The sequence below is a fragment of the Lepidochelys kempii genome, chromosome 7, assembly GCF_965140265.1.
Source record: "Lepidochelys kempii isolate rLepKem1 chromosome 7, rLepKem1.hap2, whole genome shotgun sequence".
Lineage (NCBI taxonomy): Eukaryota > Metazoa > Chordata > Testudines > Cheloniidae > Lepidochelys > Lepidochelys kempii.
In genome coordinates, this window is record NC_133262.1 from 33192886 (window position 1) to 33212253 (window position 19368).

The 19368-nt window shown below is 47.3% G+C and overlaps 1 protein-coding gene across 6 annotated transcripts; it reads right to left on the bottom strand.

The window, feature by feature from the left end:
• Positions 1–2366: 2366 nt before the first annotated feature.
• SF1 (splicing factor 1) lies at positions 2367–19352 on the bottom strand. 6 transcript variants are annotated; one of them, XM_073352012.1, is made up of 13 exons: positions 18792–19351; positions 16594–16722; positions 13672–13747; positions 10661–10813; positions 9501–9590; positions 8395–8578; positions 7869–7984; positions 7660–7767; positions 6461–6641; positions 5324–5564; positions 4643–4702; positions 4377–4550; positions 2367–3861 (listed from the first exon to the last, which is right to left on the bottom strand). In XM_073352012.1, exons 1-13 carry the CDS (start codon positions 19330–19332, stop codon positions 3524–3526), a joined length of 2391 nt encoding a protein of 796 aa, XP_073208113.1. In that variant the 5' UTR covers positions 19333–19351; the 3' UTR covers positions 2367–3523. The 6 variants fall into 6 exon arrangements, with proteins under 6 accessions (XP_073208113.1, XP_073208116.1, XP_073208115.1 ...); XM_073352014.1 differs by having other exon boundaries at positions 3465–3861; positions 4643–4697; positions 18792–19352; XM_073352013.1 differs by having other exon boundaries at positions 3465–3861; positions 4373–4550; positions 18792–19352.
• Positions 19353–19368: the final 16 nt, after the last annotated feature.

Genomic DNA, 19368 nt, shown 5'->3' on the forward strand with positions numbered 1-19368 from the left:
CGGAGCTACAGGAACTTCCAGTGCATGGTGGATTGCACCGTCTTTTTTGTTTCCTGGTCTGCACAGCTCTACTTCGCCAGCCTCCCACATTTTGGCAGAAACAAGGGGCTGTGGAAAATGGGAGTCTGTTCTGGCACAGCGCAGTGGCTTCAAAGTAGGACATGGGCTGCTTGCAGCACCCCATCATTCAGCCCCCATGTCATGACAATCCCAGCCTTCCCCCATGCCCATGGAGCTATAGCCTCAGCCTCTCTCCCAAACTCCACCACTGTTCACTGCCTCTGAAGCAGCTGAACTGCAGAAACACACAAGCTTTCACTCTCCTGCACTTAATCCAAGCTACCTGGAGTTGAAAAAGGTCTAACAGATAGAGCAATAGATTTCAGATTCAGGTAAGCCTAGAGGCCCTGAACGATAGGGCGCACCCCTACCCCCACATCATGCAAAGTGCAGCCTAGGCCTGTCAGGCCAGGGACAGTGCACGTGTGGGGAGAGTCCCTGCTTCAAGTTTACAGCCTAGACCCAGGCAGGGTCACACTATTTCCAGTCACAAGAGGAGTCTGTAGCTTCCTGAGCCCCAGACAAAAAGGTGGGAAAGACAACAGGTACAAAGAGAAGTGTCTTACCCAAGGTCACATAGTGGGTTATTGGCAGAGCCAGGAATCAAACCCAGGTGTTAGAGCCCCAGTCGTCTCTCTGTCCCATGGGCCACACCACCTCTCCCCACAGATCCTTCTTCCTGCTGTACAAGAGGAAGATGGATGTGTTTGGGTACCTGTCAAGCAGCTTGGTTTTGCTTCAAAATTTTTCCTGTTTCAAGGGTCTTGGAAGCTCAGGGAAGATGATCAGCAACTGGTAGAGGATACCCCTTCTGTAGATTTGGGAGCCACAACCCTGGGCTCTATGGGCTCTGGAAAGAGTGGGGGCTGATGCTTAGAGCAGGGGACACTGGGAGTCAGGACTCCTGTGTTCTATTCCCAGCTCTGGGTTGGGAGTAGGGACTAGGAGTCACTGAGAACTGGGTTTTATTTTACAAAAATCACAGTAAGGCCAATAGCTGAATAAGGATTAAAAACAAGTTGAGACCCTGATAGCAAGGGTATACAGTTACAGCCGGCTGTGAAGAAACACCAACAGGTTATTTCATAGTGGCCCTGAGACAGCATGCCAGAGTAGATGGACCCAGTGACAAGAGTCTGACAATTACCAAGCTCCTGTCTCTTGGTCGATTTCACTAAAGACAGAGCAAGAGACTGAGCACCACAGAACCTGGTCCCAACCCCAACTCTGCCACTCATGCATGTGATCTTGTGGATAGGCACTCCAAACATCACCCTTATTCTACTGCTGGAGAAACCCTGATCTCCCTCCTTACATGGGGGGCTGGGAGACCTAACTCCTGAGTGTTAAAGTGTCGAGATTAAATTGCCATCCATGTGATCAGAGCAGGAGATGTAGCTGCTGTTTGGTAACTTTGCAAGCAACCACCAACACCCAGTTTATTTTAAAGGGGTCAAAGATGGAAGAAGCTGACATTCAGCACCACACAGTGGAGACTCAGCCAGACAGACCAGGGCTGATGTCATTCTGACCATTCACACTTAGAGTCCCTAAATCTACATTTTACTACACCTCTAAGTCAACTGTGCCCACAGTACCACTGAAATGCTGCATCAGAGCTAGACGATCAACTGAAGTATTTATATGCAGTCACTGCATGCTTTTCCTGACCCAAATCCACTAGGGAAACTATCACAATGCAAGAATATTCTGCTGGCCCTACCCAAACAGAAATGATGTGCAATGCTTGGAGGAGGAACAGCACGCTGCAGTGAAGTGGAAGGAATGTTCCTCAGGGGACTAGTTTGAGAGGTTCAGTCATCTCTGCTCACATTTGCTATGGACATGGAGACTGTGGTATCAGTGACTGGACGAACCACGCCGCCCAGTGTTGTCATGCAAGACTTGGTGTTTTAGCTAGCTCTTGGCTTAAGGAGTGAATAGCTCTACAGAACATGAATGTTAATTGAGCCAGTGACCCCTTTAATGGGTCACACAATATGACAGCAGATCAGGCAGCCCTCCCAACCCTGTCCCACCAACAGGGGCGTCAGAAATATCCTGCAGTTGGATTACTGCTGTGGCACTGACCTCCCATTGCAGCAAGGACCCTGTTTGTAAGGCTGAAGGCCTCAAGAGCTGAGCTTCCAGGAGCACACACTTTCCATGCAAGTGTGCTTGGGATCATACCCCCAAACCCTGCCTTTAAGAAATATAGCCCAACTCCTACAGTAGAGCACAGCACCACATGTTGGTAGCAAATGGTTATGGGCTCCCTCATCCAAGTCCACAGAATTAATTAGGCCTTTATTAAAAAACTGCTTTTATTCATTGGAACCTCCCCTCTTAATGCAGTTTTATTCATACACAAAAAAAGCAGTAAGAAATGGCTGCGGGTGACTGAACGGAAGAGCATTTTACACATTATCGTCAACAGAAATTGCTCCAATTTGGGGGGCAAAGGGACCCCAGACCACAAAACATTCAGATGTTAAAAGATTCTAGGCACATGGCAAGAGAAAAGCAAATGGACCTTGAGTGTATGCAGTAGCAGGGCCTTCTCAGTGCCTACTGAAACCTCTTAACTACCCAATTAACCACTAACAACTCGCTACTGCCCCCTATGGGGCATTCCAATACCCAGTTAAGAGGACAATGGACCCACCCCTCCAGCATGCTTACCACTATTGTCTGGTATAGTTATCCCTTGACAGAAACAACCCTCACCAAGCCAAAGCCCTGACTTGGGGTGTATTACAGCTGGGGTTCATAAGGCCCAAAGATCAGCTATGGTACTTTCCTGCCTCTTTCCTCTGGTATGAAGTCATGTCCAAGGAGATCTCTAAAATCCATTTGCTTGCCCCTTGCTCGCATTCCAACCTACAGGCACTAGCAGTGCTGGAAAGTGTCTAGACTCAGAGCATTATTCTCCTCAGATGGATTTAAAATCTAAGTCGCAGAGAGAGTGAGAGAGAGAGAGAGAGAGAGAGAGAGAGAGGGGAAAATAAAGTAACAAACAGGTTCACAATATGGAGCCAGCATTCCGACTGCGTTCTTCAAGGGAAGAGTTGCGTCGCTTCACAGAACTGTCCTTTCTCCCAACATGGCCACCAGCCAACTACAGGCAGGTTCCTGCTGAGGGAGTGTCCTCACTGCATTCCCAGAGTCCTCCAATCTCACTGTGGGAGCCCCGGCAGCCCCTGCTTCAGAAGAGAGACTCTGTGCTACAGTGCCCTGAGAGCTAGTGTGGATTCTGCTACCCAAACACACCAGTCGGACAGGAATCGGACATGACAAAGTCCCGAGCCTTCATTCTGAATAGAGTAAGGAGGAGGGTGTGAGATGTCATCTCTGGCACGTTCCCAGCAGCCTGGCTTCACGTGCCTCTCCCCTCCGATTCCTGGCTCCATAAGGTGAGATTCAGCATTTTATGAGACAATTGAATAGAAAAAAAATCCATCCTTCAGTTCTGTGGTGGGGGTGGCGGAGGCGCGGGGGGCATGCCGAATGGTGGCAAGGCCGGCACCCCCATCCCCATCATGGTGACGAAATTAGAAGGGTCCATGGGGGGCGGGGGAGGGGGCGGGGCGTACATCATGCCCGCGGAGCCAGGCGGCGGCGGCGGCGGAGGCGGCGGGGCCCCGGGCGGCAGCGGAGGCTGGACCCCTGGAGGCAAAGGGACCATGGAGGGGTTGCCTTGCATCTGCGGGGCCCCCGTAGAAGCCGCCACCGCAGCCCCCTGCTGCTGCCATGGCGGGATGGACCCGGTGCCAGCGCTCGTGGTGGTGGTGGTCGTCGTATCTGGAATTTAAAGAAGAACAAGGTCACTTGACAGGATCAGGGGTGAAGCTCAGAGTAATTGCAGGTAAGGGAAGTGTCAGCCTCGCTAAAGGGACTGGACTGTCATGGGATGCAGGCTCACCACATGCACAGAGGGCACTACTGGTCCTGGGAGTGTAGGGAGCATTCTCTGGCATCAGTCAGGGCAAGGGAGTCATATGGAGAACTCTACGTGCAGAGAGCTATTTCCATCTCTGCTTTGGCACAGCTGAGCAAGTGGGGTGCAGGAGTGCAGCTCCCAAAAGCAGCCGGGGGAACTAACTGCTATGACAGTGTTTCCCTGCCAATGGGCAGCGGAGAGCAGCAATGGGGATGGGGAAGTTATACCACCACAGCCTCTGCAAACATGCTGCCGTGCTCCCACCTCCCCTACCCCTCCTTCTACACCCATGTAACCATATGGGTGAGTGGGGTAGCGTCCCTTTCTCGCACGCATGCGGGATGGGGATAAAGGTAAGAGAATTGCTCTTACTCACTTTGCTGCCATGGCAAGGGAGTACTGGACGCCATACTGCTGCTGGGAGGTGGCGGCGGAGGCTGCTGCTGCTGCTGCTGCCATGGGGGGAGAGGACCAGAGGGAGGCGGGGGAGGCTGACCACTGGGCGGAGGGGGCGGCGGGGCCATCATACCCATCGGCGGCGGCATCATACCTGCAAGGGAGAGGGGCGGCCGATTAGGGGCTGGGCATCGAGGCGACACTGAATCATGACTTGGTTAAGGGCTCGTGACACAAGACACTCACCTTTTCCTTGATGTAGGCGATAGACCCCAGAGCCCACAGGCGTATTTCCCAGGTACTGATCTTGAGGGAATGAAAGACCGTAGCCTTAGTGCCAGTTAATGAGACTAGGAGATTCTCCCCCCAACAAGCCTACCCGTTAGCCAATAGCCCAATAGTTCACAGACAAAAGCCCACGCAGACACCATAGCCCAGTGATACTTAAATTGTGGCTCTCCAGTCTCAAGTGGCTCTTTAATGGGTCTTCTGCAGCTCTTTGCAGCACGAAATTAAAACACTGATTTAAACAACAACCATTAACCACCAATCAGGATGCTTTTACTAGGTTAATAAGCAATAGAGTTACTGACTTGCACTAAGTTATTAACGTATTTGCTGTGAGAGAGAGAGAGAGTGAGTGTGAGAGTATGTGTAAACACTAAACATTTCTCCCGTCATTCACATTGCTGTGGCTCTTTTGGGTAATGCTGATCACTAACCTGGCTCCTGAACCACTGAGGTCTGAGTATCATTGCTGTAGCCTAAACTGGAAGATGTAAGGATAAACCCTTCTGTTTTGAGAGGGAGCATGCTGATTAGTGGAGTGCATCACAACTACGGAGCACTCCCCCATGGCCAAACCTCAACAGCAGTCCCCACCCAAGCCAACCCCCAAGTATCCCCAGTGCCTTGGAATGTACTTACCCATGTGGTGGGGGCCTGGGTGACCTGGAGGATGTGGCCCCTGGTTCATGGGTGGATGATGTGGCTGCATCCAGGGTGGTGGGCCATTGGGATTGTGCTGCATTGGATGGCCACCATGCCCACCCATGTTGGGCATGGGGTGGTGGAAGTTGTGAGGCCCACCTGGACCCCCAGGTCCTCCATGCATGCCATGGTAGGGCCGGTTATCAGAGGGGCCAGAGTTCATCCATGGAGGACGGTTCTAGAGTGGGGGTGAGAAAGGAGCTATTCAGACCTGGCTTTAAATACAATCAAAGCCATCTTATCACGTACTTCAGAGGGGAAAGGTGGAACCAGACTGCTAACTATTAACTGTCGTATTACGGGAACTACAGGACAGGACCAGACTTGGAGGGTCCATCTAGTGTGATATCCTGTCTGATAGTGGCCAGAGCCAGATGCTTCAGAGAAAGGTGCAAGAAACCACACCCTGCATCAGGCAGATGTGGGATAACCTGCCTGAAATTAGCTCTCACCCTGTTCCTTACCAGTAACAGACTGCTGTAAGCTCCAAAACAGGTGGTGTAACACCCCTACCAAAGCTTGTTAACATTGACTACTGTAGCTCTGGATATTCTTGATGTCTGTAGAAGCATCCAATCCTTTTTGAATCTAGCTAACTTTTTGGCCTCAATATTAGGGCAATTATGTGTAGTGTGGAAAAGTATGTGTCACTCGTTTTGAAATTGCCACCTTTCAATTTCACTCAACATTCCCTTGTGCTTGTACTGCGAGATACGGAGAACTGAAGCTCCTGATTTCCCTTCTCTAGGTCATTCAGAGAACATAGATCTGTAAATGAACAATCCCAACGTTTTCATTCTCTCTACATGAGAATTTCCAAACCCCTCAACATGGTTTGGGGCACCCCAAAGTAGGACAAAACCCAGAGCTGACTGCACAGTTGTTTCTCTCCCTATGAGCCATTCAAAAAAAAAAGGGGTGGGGGGGTGGGGGACAGGACGGACTGATTCCTGTCACCACCACTGAAAAGCTGTGGGACTGACACCACAGTCCATGCGGACGGAGAAAAGGGGCCTATTGTAAGGTGTTTCCTTTCAAGCAAACACTACCAGGTGAAAAGGCCCAATCACTCACAGGAGGCGGCGGGTTGTTTCCTGGTCCCGAGGGTCTGGGCCCGCTTGACAGAGGTGTATTGGTGGGGCCAGAGGAAGATCCCACAGATGCCGGGACTGGCGCTTCTCCCAACTCTGCCATCAGGGACAGGTATTCTTTGTCCATGCGGGCTTTGTCCTGAGCAGACTGAGGATCACCAGGTCTGGAAGCAAAGTCATATGCCACTAAGCCTGTGGTTTTCAACCTTTTTTTGTTTGCGGACCCCTAAAAATTTCAAATGGAGGTGCAGACCCCTTTGGAAATTCAACCTGTGGTCCACAGACCACTACCACAGAAGTTAGTTTAGTTCTGTTCAGTTAGACTGAAAACTATAAAAGTTGCACGTGCTTGGCACGACATTTGATGCAGCGTAAGAAAGGGTGCTAAACTGTGGGCTTCTATGGTAATGACAACAATTTGGGGGTTTGACCTGTAGATGGGGGCATTCACATACTTTTGATTTATCAGAAAAACAGAATGCCTTTCCTAGGATCTGGATTTTTTTTTTAAATTTATTATTATTATTATTAGAGTCACCTTTTGCAGACCTCTTAGATAGTCTGTAGACCAGAGATTGAAAACCACTGCTCTAAGCCACACACACCAGATACCAGTGCTATGGGAGGGGAGCAGAGTCCACTGTGCAGGACAGATGGATCCAAAGCTACATCATTCATCTCCTCGGCTTCATATGGAGCAAACTATCAAGCTAAATGAATACAGAAAACTGCTACCATGGATTAGGCCAGTGCCTCCATCTAGCCCCATCTCCAGCATCAGCCACTAGCTGCTGCTTCAAAGGAAACGTACCAGAAACCTTACAGTTAAGGAATAACCTATCCCAGGGAAAAGTTCCTTCATCCCAATCAGAGGCTGGTTTGGACCCCCATTTCTAATCACCATTAGGTATTGTATGGGATTCATTTCCAAGCCAAATATTTGCTAAATCCTACCCCTTCCCTGGATATTGTGCTCAGAGGAAGACTGATTTGTCAAGTGCTTCTGTGCTGGATAGTACATGGATTTCCTAGGACTAGCAGGATGGTCTGCTGCAACTGGCTGCCAAGACGCCCTTCTGGAAGGCTATAGCAGTCCAACCACAGAGCCCATCTACTGACACAAATGATGAGCAGGCACAGCTGACAGAAGATTGCTTAAACAAGCTGGCCTGTGAGATTTACCTAGAGAACTTGCAGTCAGAGGCAATGTGTCCAGCTCCTCCGCATTTGGTACACACAGTGGTGTTGGTGATGCTGCGGGTCTCCGCGCTTTGCCAAGGCCGCAGGATTCTAAGGGATAACAAAGCAGAATTAGATCAGCTTGACACGCAAGCAGCAGCAAACATATGCAGCTGCACTAACTTTGGTACTTCCAACAGGCAGGTACTTACCTGTTGTCATCTTCCCGCAGAGTCCCATTAAGCCGGGCCAGCTCACGCAGCTGCATCTTCCGCAAGTCGTTCTGGTCCTCTGGTGTTTCAATGCCTTGCTTCAGAATATTCCGGATCTGGAAGAGACACGTTGCTTAGTCGTATCAAGCTCAAACCCTTATCTGCCCTGGAGAAATTCAGCTCCCAAACTCAGGTCTACACCACAGTTAGAATTCCAGCTTCCCTGCAGGTCAATGATAAAGCCAGCCCCCTCATTCCAGTTCCTTTCCTATGTCCCTCCATATCGCTCTTATGAGTGGAGTGCTGAGATTGAATCTTCCTCCGAAGTGCCCAGACAGGTCTTATTTATTTCATCACCGTGACTCTTTAAAAGAATAACAGTAGTATGCAGAGCAAGAGGCTGGCAATGGATTACAGTGCAGGAGGCAAGCTGGAGTTGAGTTTCCATGATGTGATCTTTTACCATAGCTGAGACTGACTCCCCCAGATGTTTTCAGTTTGATCACCCTGAGCTTTGCATTTATACCTGTTCCACAGCCTTCTTCACATTCTCCATGGTGTTGGCAGTGACCAGAGCGTGAAGAGGCTCATCTTCTCCAGGCAGCATCTGGCCATCTTTTCGGCCCACCTTCCCTTCCTTCACCGACCCCTTGCCCCGGATCATGATCTTGGCATTGCATTCCTTCTCAATATTCTTCAGTGTATTACCTCTGTAGAACAAATGGTTTTGTTTTTCCCATGCAAACTGGGGGATTTCTCCACTCCCCCACAATGTGACTGTATCACTACCCCAAGTACTCCTCTTCATGTGATGCCAGTTTTACCCCAATCAACACCCTAGTTAGAACACTTCTAGGGGTAGGTCTACACTTAAACTATTAGTGCTGCACAACTGCAGCTGTAGCACTTTGGTACAGACACTACTTACACCAACAGGAGGCAGTCTCCTGTTGGCATAGGTAATCCACCTTCCAGAAAGGTGTTAGCTAGGTCACTGGAAGAATTCTTCCGTTAACCCAGAGCTGTCTACAACAGGGGTAAGGTCAGCATAACCACATCTCTCAGGGGTATGGAGTTTTCATACTCCTGAGAGATGCAGCTATGCTGGTGTAAATTCCCAGCACAGATCCAGCACTAGGTCAATGCCAAGCACACACTCCTCAAACACAGGAATATTTCTGCATTGCCAGTGAAGGCATAAACACACTGTCAGGCATGCTATCAAGGATGTCCTGTGAGAAGATAACATGACAGGTAGTAGTTTCAGTGCCACGAAGTTCTACATAAATATACTGGGGCTTGCAGGGTAGAGACAAGAACGGGAATAGCTTCCAAGCGCCCAGCGGGCTGCAAGGCAGTAAAGCTACTTTGAGTGTTTTGCCTTTAAAATCCCACAGTACATTCAGCTTGGCTCTCAAAAAGACATGCTTTGAATCATTTTAAAGGCTGACAATTCCTCTCTGGTCTTGATGTCACACCAGCTACCTGCTAGAGTCCTGATGTGCTTTTTCCAGCACCATCTCTCAAGCATAAGCAAGTAAGCCAGCACTGTCCACTACTGCCAAACTCCTGGACTCCAAATTTGATCACCTCTGAACTGCCCTCATTTCACAGAGAGGAGTAGCATCTCACCTGGGTCCAATCAGAAGCCCCACAAAGTTAATCTCAGGATATTCATCCTGTGGGATCATCACCTTATCACTCACTCGGGTCGCTGGAGGTCTGAAAACATCAAAAAGTGAACATCAAAACATGCACTTAGCTAGCCAATACATACATCCACAAGGAACCTGAGCCAGCTGAGATCAGAACTCTTTCCCCAGTTTAGAATGCATTGGTAGTCCAGGGAAACACAGTGGCTATATGCTTTATAGCACTGGTCTCCAACTCTTTTAAGCCCCAAATCACTTTTTGAATTTAAGGACAATCCAGGATCTACCCCGCCCCTCCCACAAGGTCCCTCCACTTCCCCAAAAGCCCCACCCCACTCACTCCATCTCCCCATCGCTCTCCCCCACCTGTACTCACTCTCACCTGGCTGGGGCAGGGGTTTGGCTTCTGGGCTGGGACCGAGGGGTTTGCAGGGTGGGATGGGGCTCCGGGCTAAGCCTGGGGCAGGGATTTGGGGTGCAGGAGGGGGTTGGGGTGCTGGCTCTGGGAGGGAGCTGGGGTGCAGCCTCCCACCGGGCAGCACTTACCGCAGGTGGCTCCCGGTTGTCAGTGAAGCGAGGTGAAGGCAGGCTTCCTGCCTGTCCCAGCCACACGCCGCTCCTGGAAAGGGCGGATGTGCCCCTGTATGTGTGTGGTGGTGGTGGGGAAAAGCATGGGGCACCGCACGCTGCCCCTCTCTGCCAGCACCACTCCCTCAGCTTCCATTAGCTACAGCTCCCCGAACCTGGCTAATGGGAGCTGCGGGGGCAGTGCTGGCAGGCAGGAGCAGTGCACCAAGACCCCTTCCCCCCAATGATGTGCTGGCTGCTTCTGGGAGCAGCGTGGGGCCGGTACAGGCAGGGAGCAAGCCTAATGGCAGCCCCACTACACCACCAGAGATCACAATCAACTGGGGGAGTCCCCAGGATCGACCAGTTGATCGTGATCAACCAGTTGGTGACTTGCTTTGTAGGCAGATCCCAAAGAGCTATTTACGCAGCAGCACTTGTGCAGAGGAAGCTGAGACCATCTGTAATAGGGCAATATTCAAACGTGGATTTTGGAACAGGATGAAACCATCCAGGAATGACAGTGCAAAGGCCTACCCATAACATTTGGCAGGATCTTCTCCCTCCACTTACTTGTAATCAGCTGGTGGCTTGAAGTCCGGGTTGAGGGCCACCATCTCTGTGATGAGGTTATGCCTCTCCTCCTCCAGCTTCTTGCGGGTACGGAACTCACGGGTATTCAGGCGCTTCCCCTCGCTATTGTAAATGGGCTCAGGGGAAGGGGACCTGCAGAAAACACCCATGGTTATTCTTCCTGTGGTCAAACCCAAGTGGCCACTTACAAGTACAGCTTCCCCTGAACCCTAGCATAATTTAGGCAAATCAGAGCTAAATGTGCTATTAAGACCACAGGAAAGGAAGGTGTAAGTTCATTCATGCCTGTCTTATTGCTACCTGGATAAGGAGGTTGCAGCAAAACACTGTATGCCACGAGGAAGGGGGAAAATGAGGTGCTTTATAGGGGTAGCAAGGCTGGAAACAGCGACAATGACAGCAACTCTGCCACAAGTGTGCTCATGTATTTTAAAGGGGAAGGTGGAGAGAGTTAATTCGCACAGAGAACAAACTTTCCAGCTTCACTAGGCAATGCAGCCATGAGTTTAGAGAGACTCTTAACGCAGGAGGTAATGCAGGTTAAATGTGGACTTTTAACACCATAACAGAGTAACAAAAGAGATTAGTCTTTTATCAAAGGTGACTAATCCTGCTGGCAACACCCATTAACTCTAGTTCACTGCCCCAGTGTAGAGAGATGGTCATGGCTTCTGTCCTGGCTTTTCCATCATTGTGCTGGCAGCTTCAAGGCCGACTCTCAACCTGTTTTCTGTGTTAAGGCTTAAAGGCTGGGTCAAACCGCCTTCTCTTGGTCCACAGTTTGGAGCTGTAAACCTCTATGGAGAACCCTGTTTTCTCCACAGGGTTTAGATGCCCAGAAAGCTGAATTTTTTTGTTTTTGTTTTAACAGCAAATGTTGTAAAGCTAAAATAAAAGAGTCAGTTTGATTTACCACAGCTGTGTTTGCGGTAAGAAAAAAGCCACACTCCTAGAAATTTGATTAAGTTATGGACCTTTTTTAAAAACATGAAGGAAAATTTAGGATTAGCTGCAAGAAGGGAAGAGATTATGTGGATCAGGTTATTAAAAAAAATACATCCCGGAAGTAATCAGAAACCTACACCTTTGTTTTAGGTTAAGAGAAACTTTTTCTAGCGGGTTAGAGCAAGGATTAAAATCAGTTGATCCCACTGTCTTCTGAGCCTAAAGTGAACCATCAACACATGGAATAAAAGGTCAGGTTTGATCAGGACTAATCATGTCTAAATTACACCTCCATTTCTAGGATTTGAATAAATGTAACACAGTCCAATAGCAGAGAGAGCAAAACAAAAATACAAGGTATCACCCTCCCAGCTTGTTTTTACTAAGCATCTTAAACTCATGTTAGCTAGTATGTGGTTTAGAAACACATTTTAAAGAATTCAAGGTACAAAGAATTATTAAATGGCTTAACTTGATATTACACCTTCAGAAATTAATGCTAAGACAGTCATTTCATGCATTTGATTCTGTTGAACTGCTGAGGAGCAATTAAGAGTTAGACTCTTCTGTAACTGAATCAGAAACTCCAATAAATTGTTTTTTTTAAACCACTAACAAGTTTGATATTTGACAGATCAGACGACTCTGGCTTTGGATTCTTTTGCTAAACTGATCATTAAAAATGTTAAAGGCTGTTACAGCAATGCCTCACCTTCACAGGAAAAAATTAAGACACCAATAACTCTCCCCTCATCAGTCTGGGTTATTGTTCACATAAGAAATGTCAATCTGTCAGTCAAATTACGACCAACTGCCCCAACTCAATCTTAAAAACCAAGAGCAAGGGAAAAAGGATAGGCTTTACATCTATTCCCTCCTGACAATAAAAGGATAAAAAAATCACCTTTCAAAGTTTACTAGTAACTTGTAATAACAGTTAAAGGTAATAGTCAAAAAGACACTATGCAGTGGTGCCCTGTAATGTAAAAAGTGCAATGGGAGTGCAAAATTTGTGCGCTAAAGAAAACTAGAGTTATTGCAAGGAAATAAGGCATAATAATTTGACTCCTAGCAAGGCTAAACGAAGATGCAGAAGTGAATGGCTTTAACATCCATGACACCATCTTACTGATCTAATACACCTTCAGCTGGGTAGAATTCAAGCCAAAGAAGGTTTCACTCCCATTTTAAAAGGAAAATGACTTCAGTTGTGCTAAATGCTATAACACAACAAATTCCAGCTGCAAGATTGGGGGGCGGGGGGGGGTTACTCCCCTTCTGTAAACAAACCAGACTCTGCTGTTCCATGATAACAACCCAATTACAAAAATAAAGCGGTTAAATGCTGTTACTTTTCAGAATGTCACTGAAGCCCAACATAGCCACAGCTGTCCAAAAACCTACTGCAACATTTTCACTTCAAAAAGAGTAAATGAGGCTTGAATTACCCCACCACCTTGAGTCCCCAGAATTCCCCGATGTTGGCCAATGCTGTACAATAGCTGGCAGCAAAGAAATTGGTTAGAAAACTCATCTGGCTTTTAAAAAATCATCCTCAACAACCAAGCAGAAAGCTCTGCCATACAAGCTGATCAGAGTATGTTTCCAGGCTGCTCAAACTCAATGATGCAAAAATAAAATAAAATAAAATAAGTGCTTAAAAGTTTGCAAGGTGAACCTGTGAGAAAGACCTCTAGATACTGGGCACGTGCACAAGTCAGACCCTGAAAAAGTACATTAATTGGCTACCTTAATTTCCCTTAAAATAAGTCAGGTTAATTAAACCTACAAGCTTATAAAAAACAAAAACAATTATATACCCTTATTACCCCTTTCCCTGTGGTTTTTGTAGGGCTAGAATTGGTTCCATTCCATCTTCCCTAACAGAAAAACCCCAGCTCTCCTCCACAACACTGTCACATCAGAGCATTGCAGTCATCTGACTAGAGCAGGATTGTATTGAACTGACACATTATGATGCCACCAAAAAAATGTATTAAAAAGGTAAAAGTGTTACTGTCAGCTGGTTAAAACTGTTTCCCAACCTGTCCTCTGGGTTAGGGGGGATGCCCAGGTCTCCTGTGCGCAGTTTACGAGTCAGGTCTTCAATCTGCAGTTGCACTGGAAGAAACCAGGTTAGGAAAGAAAAAAGGATGGAAAAAAGACATTGTTACCAAAAAACATTTCAAATCTTAACATCAAAGCATGAAGAACGGGAGACTTTGCAATGGATGACTGATATTGTGAACAAATCGAAGGAGACCCGCACAATGTTATGTCAGCCAGCTAAGTTCAGCAGGAATCCAGAAAGGCTCACATTGATCTTATTTACATCTAGCTAGCCTTCTTCAAAGAGGATTATTAATTAGAAAGCAAAGTGCTCAACTGAAATGTGGTTAGCAGAAAGAACTGTCTGATCCCTGAGACTACAACTAGCAAGTCACTGGAAGCCAAAACTCTTTCTGACCCGCTAAAACTGGTATTAGATCCAGGCCTAATGGAAAATGCCTTTGCAAGCAATTCCATTGTCCTACTGGACTACTTCTTTTCATAGCAGAGTAACAATTTTTGTAAATACCAAAATAATTTTACTGCTGATTTCAGAGCCAATTAAAAATGTGACTTGAATTAATGTTGCTGAAGTCAGACATACCAGTTTAGAAAAGGTCTCATTTCTTTTCCTAAGGCAAAAGCACATGGGCCATGCACCGGTGCATGTCTTTATTCTTAACAGAACTCCTTAAGGTAAATGAAAACAAACATACAGAAATTGCATGCACTGTACCATGCTACCTAACCCATACTATGTACAGACTCCAAAAGGCCTACTGCCGTTATAGGTCACAGACAAGGTAAGTCAGAAAGATTCAGGGTCAATTGTCAGATGATAAATTACTAAAATGTACAAGCAGCTAAGCTTGATTCTGTTCTGGGTGCCTGATGCTGTACAAAAGAAGAAAGATCAGAATCTCTGAACCCTGAGCAATGAGATCTGGTTAATTTCTGGAGAAGCTGAATAGTAAGTGGTGGAGAGGGGTGCTAATCTGATCCACACTATTTCTTCTCAACATCCCTCCCCCATTTACTATTATTTTTAAATAAAAGTGCTGGTGTTACATTTGCTTCTTACCTTAGCATAGACTGAGAATTCTGAGCTGCAGTTATTTCATCCAATTGGCAGTAGTTATATGCTGGTTCCAGTTTAAGATTGTGTCATTCACACAGGAACCTTGCTTTTGTTTTGTGTGCACTATGTCTTGCACTTTTAACTCCTTTCAAATGATATTTAGAGCCTCTGAGAAACTGGGATGCTCACTGTCCTTGCCTACCAATCATTTCCCTTCTTTAAACTGTTCTTCAAGCAATTCTAGCTCTGCCTACCCCCCAAACCCTACATCTCTCCTCCTCAATCCCTCGTCTCCCTCTTCTGAACTTGTATCCTGTGTTTTAAGTTATGCACAGATTATAAGCTCTTTGAGGCATGATACATGTCTTAGCTTTGTTGCTGAAATAGCATGTACACATAAGGCTCTACACAAGTAACAAAACAGCAACTTCAAAAAATCTGGAAGTCAGACTATTCATGTCTACATTTCCCTCTGTAGAGCAGCAGATGTCAAAGCAGCTAACAACTGGCTCTTCTCTTAAATATCAGATGTTTGTTTTACGATACTGTATCAAAATCAGCTTTAAATTTCTGCCTAAAGAAGATCTTCTGGTACAGAAACTGACAGAATCAAGGGCAAAACCCACACTGTCTAGAAATTGACCTAGCAACCTTGACAGCAAACCATTAACAAACTTAGCTCTCAAGTAGCTCTCAGCACTGCTGTGGATGAATAAAAAGACTAGTTACAATGCAAGTCAAAATTCTCAGTGGTTATGCAGAAGAAAGAAACCAAGGATTATTTTCAATCCCAGGGAGATGAACTGGATCACACTGTCTTGTGAAGAAGAGCTCGCTTTATGTAAAATGCAAGGACTAGAATTACATGTGACAATGCAAAGTCTCAGACACATTAAAAGGACTTTTTTGCCCTTTTTCACCCTCCTGGTTTATATTTGGTAGTTCATGAAAAGTGAATTTAGCATCACTGTTTGCAATTGAAGGCAAAGTTAACGTTAAACCTTGTATTTATAAACCAAGTTACTTAAACATTCTTATTCCCATACTGGAATGGGGTAGTCCCAAAGACAAATCTTAACCTTTGACATTCCCTGTTTTCACAATTAACATTTCAAAACCCTTCATTCCCACAGGACTGAGCAGTATCCCTTTCCCAGCAGTTTGTGTGCATGTGAATACAGAGCTCATTTAGCAGAGCTCTAAACTAGAAGAGATACTGAAGGTTTAGATTTCTTGCCAAAGAACAGAAGCGAAGTTTCTCTATTTCCCTCAGAGCAAAACCAACATGACCGATACCACCTTGAACACAAAAACTGAACTTCTACAGGTGTCTTTTTTAAAAATTAAGCAGCCTAAAAGCAAGTCAGAGACTAGGTTTGAGGGGATTTCTGGTGCAAGGCTGTGCTGTGAAAGAGGTACCTGCTTCCCACATAATACATTCAGTTTGAAGAGGGACCGGAGGCAGTGTTCTCCACTGGAGAGGTAATCCTAGAGGCCCCCACTGACTGTAATGAGATTACTAAATAGATGTTGAAAATAGGGGCTAATATACCCAGAGAAAGGACCACCCCACCCCTACAAAAACTGTTCTAGCCATTCCATTTTCACCATGCCTGTGGAGAACACTACTCCTGTCACAAGCAAGACAGGGGAGCTGCAACAGTGCACGACTGAGCAAAAATGTGCGAATTATTGATTTGAAGTTATGGAATAAGGCCACAATAACCTGAAGTCTAGAAAAAACACAGTTAACTTTCCAAACACTCAGCAACCAGAAATAGTCTCAGGATCACACCACTGACAGCAGATCAGATGGAAAAAGGGGAGAACGTGTATTTACCTATATAAGCTCTCTCTTGCTCACGAGTGAGTCCAGGAGGGATAACAGTGGGCATTCCTGGGATGACAGTCTTCTGTTCCATGGTGTCTTGGTTCCATCTGCTTCTCTTCCGCTTCTTATTAGGGAAATCTAAGGGCAAGCATCCTTCTTTAGACACACTTTGTATTTTTGAAGGTGTTTCTACTATTTGACTTACTGCATACATCTTACATAAACCATAATAGCTGCAACACTGAGCACACAGAATTCCCTTAAATCAGAAATACTCCTTTCAATACCAAATCTCTCATTGGGATGAGGAGAGCTGCTCACAGGGGCAGTAAGGTCAAGTGGGTAGCACACTGAACCAAAATTATATTCTAGTCTAATCACTGACCTGCCATGTGACTTTGGGCAAATCACTTCACCTCTCTGTGCCTGTTTCCCCTCACACCCCTTGTCTATTTAGCCTTTAAGCTCTTATTATCACTATGTTTGCACAGCACCTAGCACAGTGGGAGCGCCATCTCTGTTGAGGCCATTGGGTGCTACCGTAATATAGATAATAGCAGCAACGGCAGAATTTAATCAGCCAACGTTGCCACATTAAGACTTATTTATTATCTGCAAACCAGCAAGGGGCAGAACCAGAAGTGAAACTGAAATTCAACAGAACAGTGGTATCAACTAAATAAAGTTATGCCCCTCCATAAGTCAAGACAAATGGAAAAACAGGAAGATGCTTCAAGATCACCACTCCAAAGCAAAAGAACTGCTCTCAAATCCAACTAACATTTTTCTAGTCACTTCAGCCACCATTTTTAAAGGGAACGCTGCAGTTCTGATCTCCGTCAGCAAAACAACATGGCTGCCTCCCACAGCACCATTTCACATTCAGCCGCTCTGCACACATTTCAAGATCCCTTAAGGTAACAACAGTAAGTATTCTAGGGATATTTACATTGGATGATGTGATGGGAAACTATTAAACCACCAGATCAATTTTCCTTTAACACTAGTGTAGGAAATTGTTACCCCCCCCCCCTTTTTTATGAAGCTGATCTATGACTGGTTTCACCCACGTACAACCAGAAAAGCATGTTGTATGATTTGAACACATTTTCAAAATGTGCTCTTCTAGAAAACATTAGAAACTTAAAAAGATTAACTATCCCTAATCATTTAAGTAAAGAGAGAGACTAATAAAAATAGGCAGTTAAAGGGACCAGGGCACCCCATTTCTTCCCAATCCTACAGAGACCTCCATTTTGGTTGGATGAGTATTTGCTAACTCCTACAGACAACACCAGGCCTTGTCTCTTCCAATACCACACATCTGAGGCTGTTCAGTGCCTTACGGACTGCAGTTATTTTGTGTCCAAAGTTCCCCTGATTAGCACATGCCCACGTGTTACCTAGAACCCCCATTTAAGTTATCAACCTCCAGATCGGTTTCCATTCCCTTCTTACCCACAACCAGGTCTCGCCACCCAATTAAGAAGAATGTTCTCTTTTTCACTCCCTCCCTCAGAAAAGAGAGCAGCCACCACCTCAACCCCATCCTGGCCCCCACCCCCACATTTGGCACAATTCCAATCCCTTTCTCCAACCTTGCCTCATTTCCCCTTTCCCAGTCTACTCTCTACCTACACCTATTATACCCCCATCCCACCCAACTCTTTATTTGCCACAAACTCTTTCCCCTCCCAGAGCACCCAACATCATTGCTTCCTCCCATTCGCAAATCTACCTCATCTCCCACAAATACCCCTACAACGTAGTCTCATAGCCTCCCATTCCCTAAGCCCTTAAACCCCAAATTTACCCCATTGCTGTTTCTACCCCATCCCACAATTGCCAAAACTATAACCACCCCTAAGTTTCAGCTCCTTCAACTTCCATGGACCATCTCAAGCCCCCCCGCCATTCCTTTGCTTTTAGTGCAACATTCTCCAAACTTGCCCCCTCAGCCTATACAACCAACTAACCTCAAGAAGCCCCAAGCCTACCCCTTCACCCCTTAGCACTGTCCCATTAGTGTATCCCCCCCCACTCCAGCCCTTTAGCTTCCACATCTCTTCCCTACTGTGCATAACTCTACTTCTACGTACCCCCATTACCCTATAGTTCCTCTACATCCCTGCCTCAACCCTATCCATATAACTGACCCCCACCCAACCCAACTCTTCCGAGTCCCCCCCTTTTACCCTGCCCCTCACCGTGATTACTGCCCCCTCCCGGACCGCTCTCATCCTGCTGCTGTTGCTGCGGCGGCGGCGGCTGCTGCTCGTGGCCCTGTGGGGGCGGCGGCGGCGACGGGTACCGGTATTGTCCGTACTGAGGGGGGGGCTGAGGCCCCCCAGCCTGAGGTGGCGGCTGTTGCTGCTGCGGGGGAGGAGGAGGGGGTGGGGGCGGCGGGGGCTGCGGCTGCTGCGGCGGGGGCTGAGGCTGGGGTGGCGGCGGGGGCGGTGGCGGAGGAGGGGGCGGCGGCGGCAGCGCGGCGAAGGGGTAGGCAGCAGCCGCCATGGGGCCTAGCAGAGCGGCTTGGGCCTGGCCCGGGCCTGGGGGTGGTGGAGGGGGAGGGCCTGGAAGGACCAGCCCTGGGGGACCCGGCGGAGGCATCGGGTAGCCCGGTTTCCCCGGCGGTGGGGGTGGATGGAGCTTCCCTAGCGGCGTGGCGTTGGCTCCAGTCGCCGCCATTAGAGTCTCCTCAGCTCGCAGCGTTCGCGTTTCGCGAACCTTCCAGCCTTTGCACCGCATAAAGCTGTTCGAAAGTCATTGGTCGCGGAGATGTCA

Excerpts from the sequence above, each read along its gene's own strand:
- SF1 (XM_073352012.1), bottom strand. The coding sequence starts at position 19,332 with ATGCGGTGCAAAGGCTGGAAGGTTCGCGAAACGCGAACGCTGCGAGCT. Across the intron at positions 4,703-5,323 it reads CCCAGGCCCCCACCACATGG|ATCAGTACCTGGGAAATACG; the intron begins GTAAGTACATTC and ends CATTCCCTCAAG. Across the intron at positions 4,551-4,642 it reads TCGCCTACATCAAGGAAAAG|GTATGATGCCGCCGCCGATG; the intron begins GTGAGTGTCTTG and ends TCTCCCTTGCAG.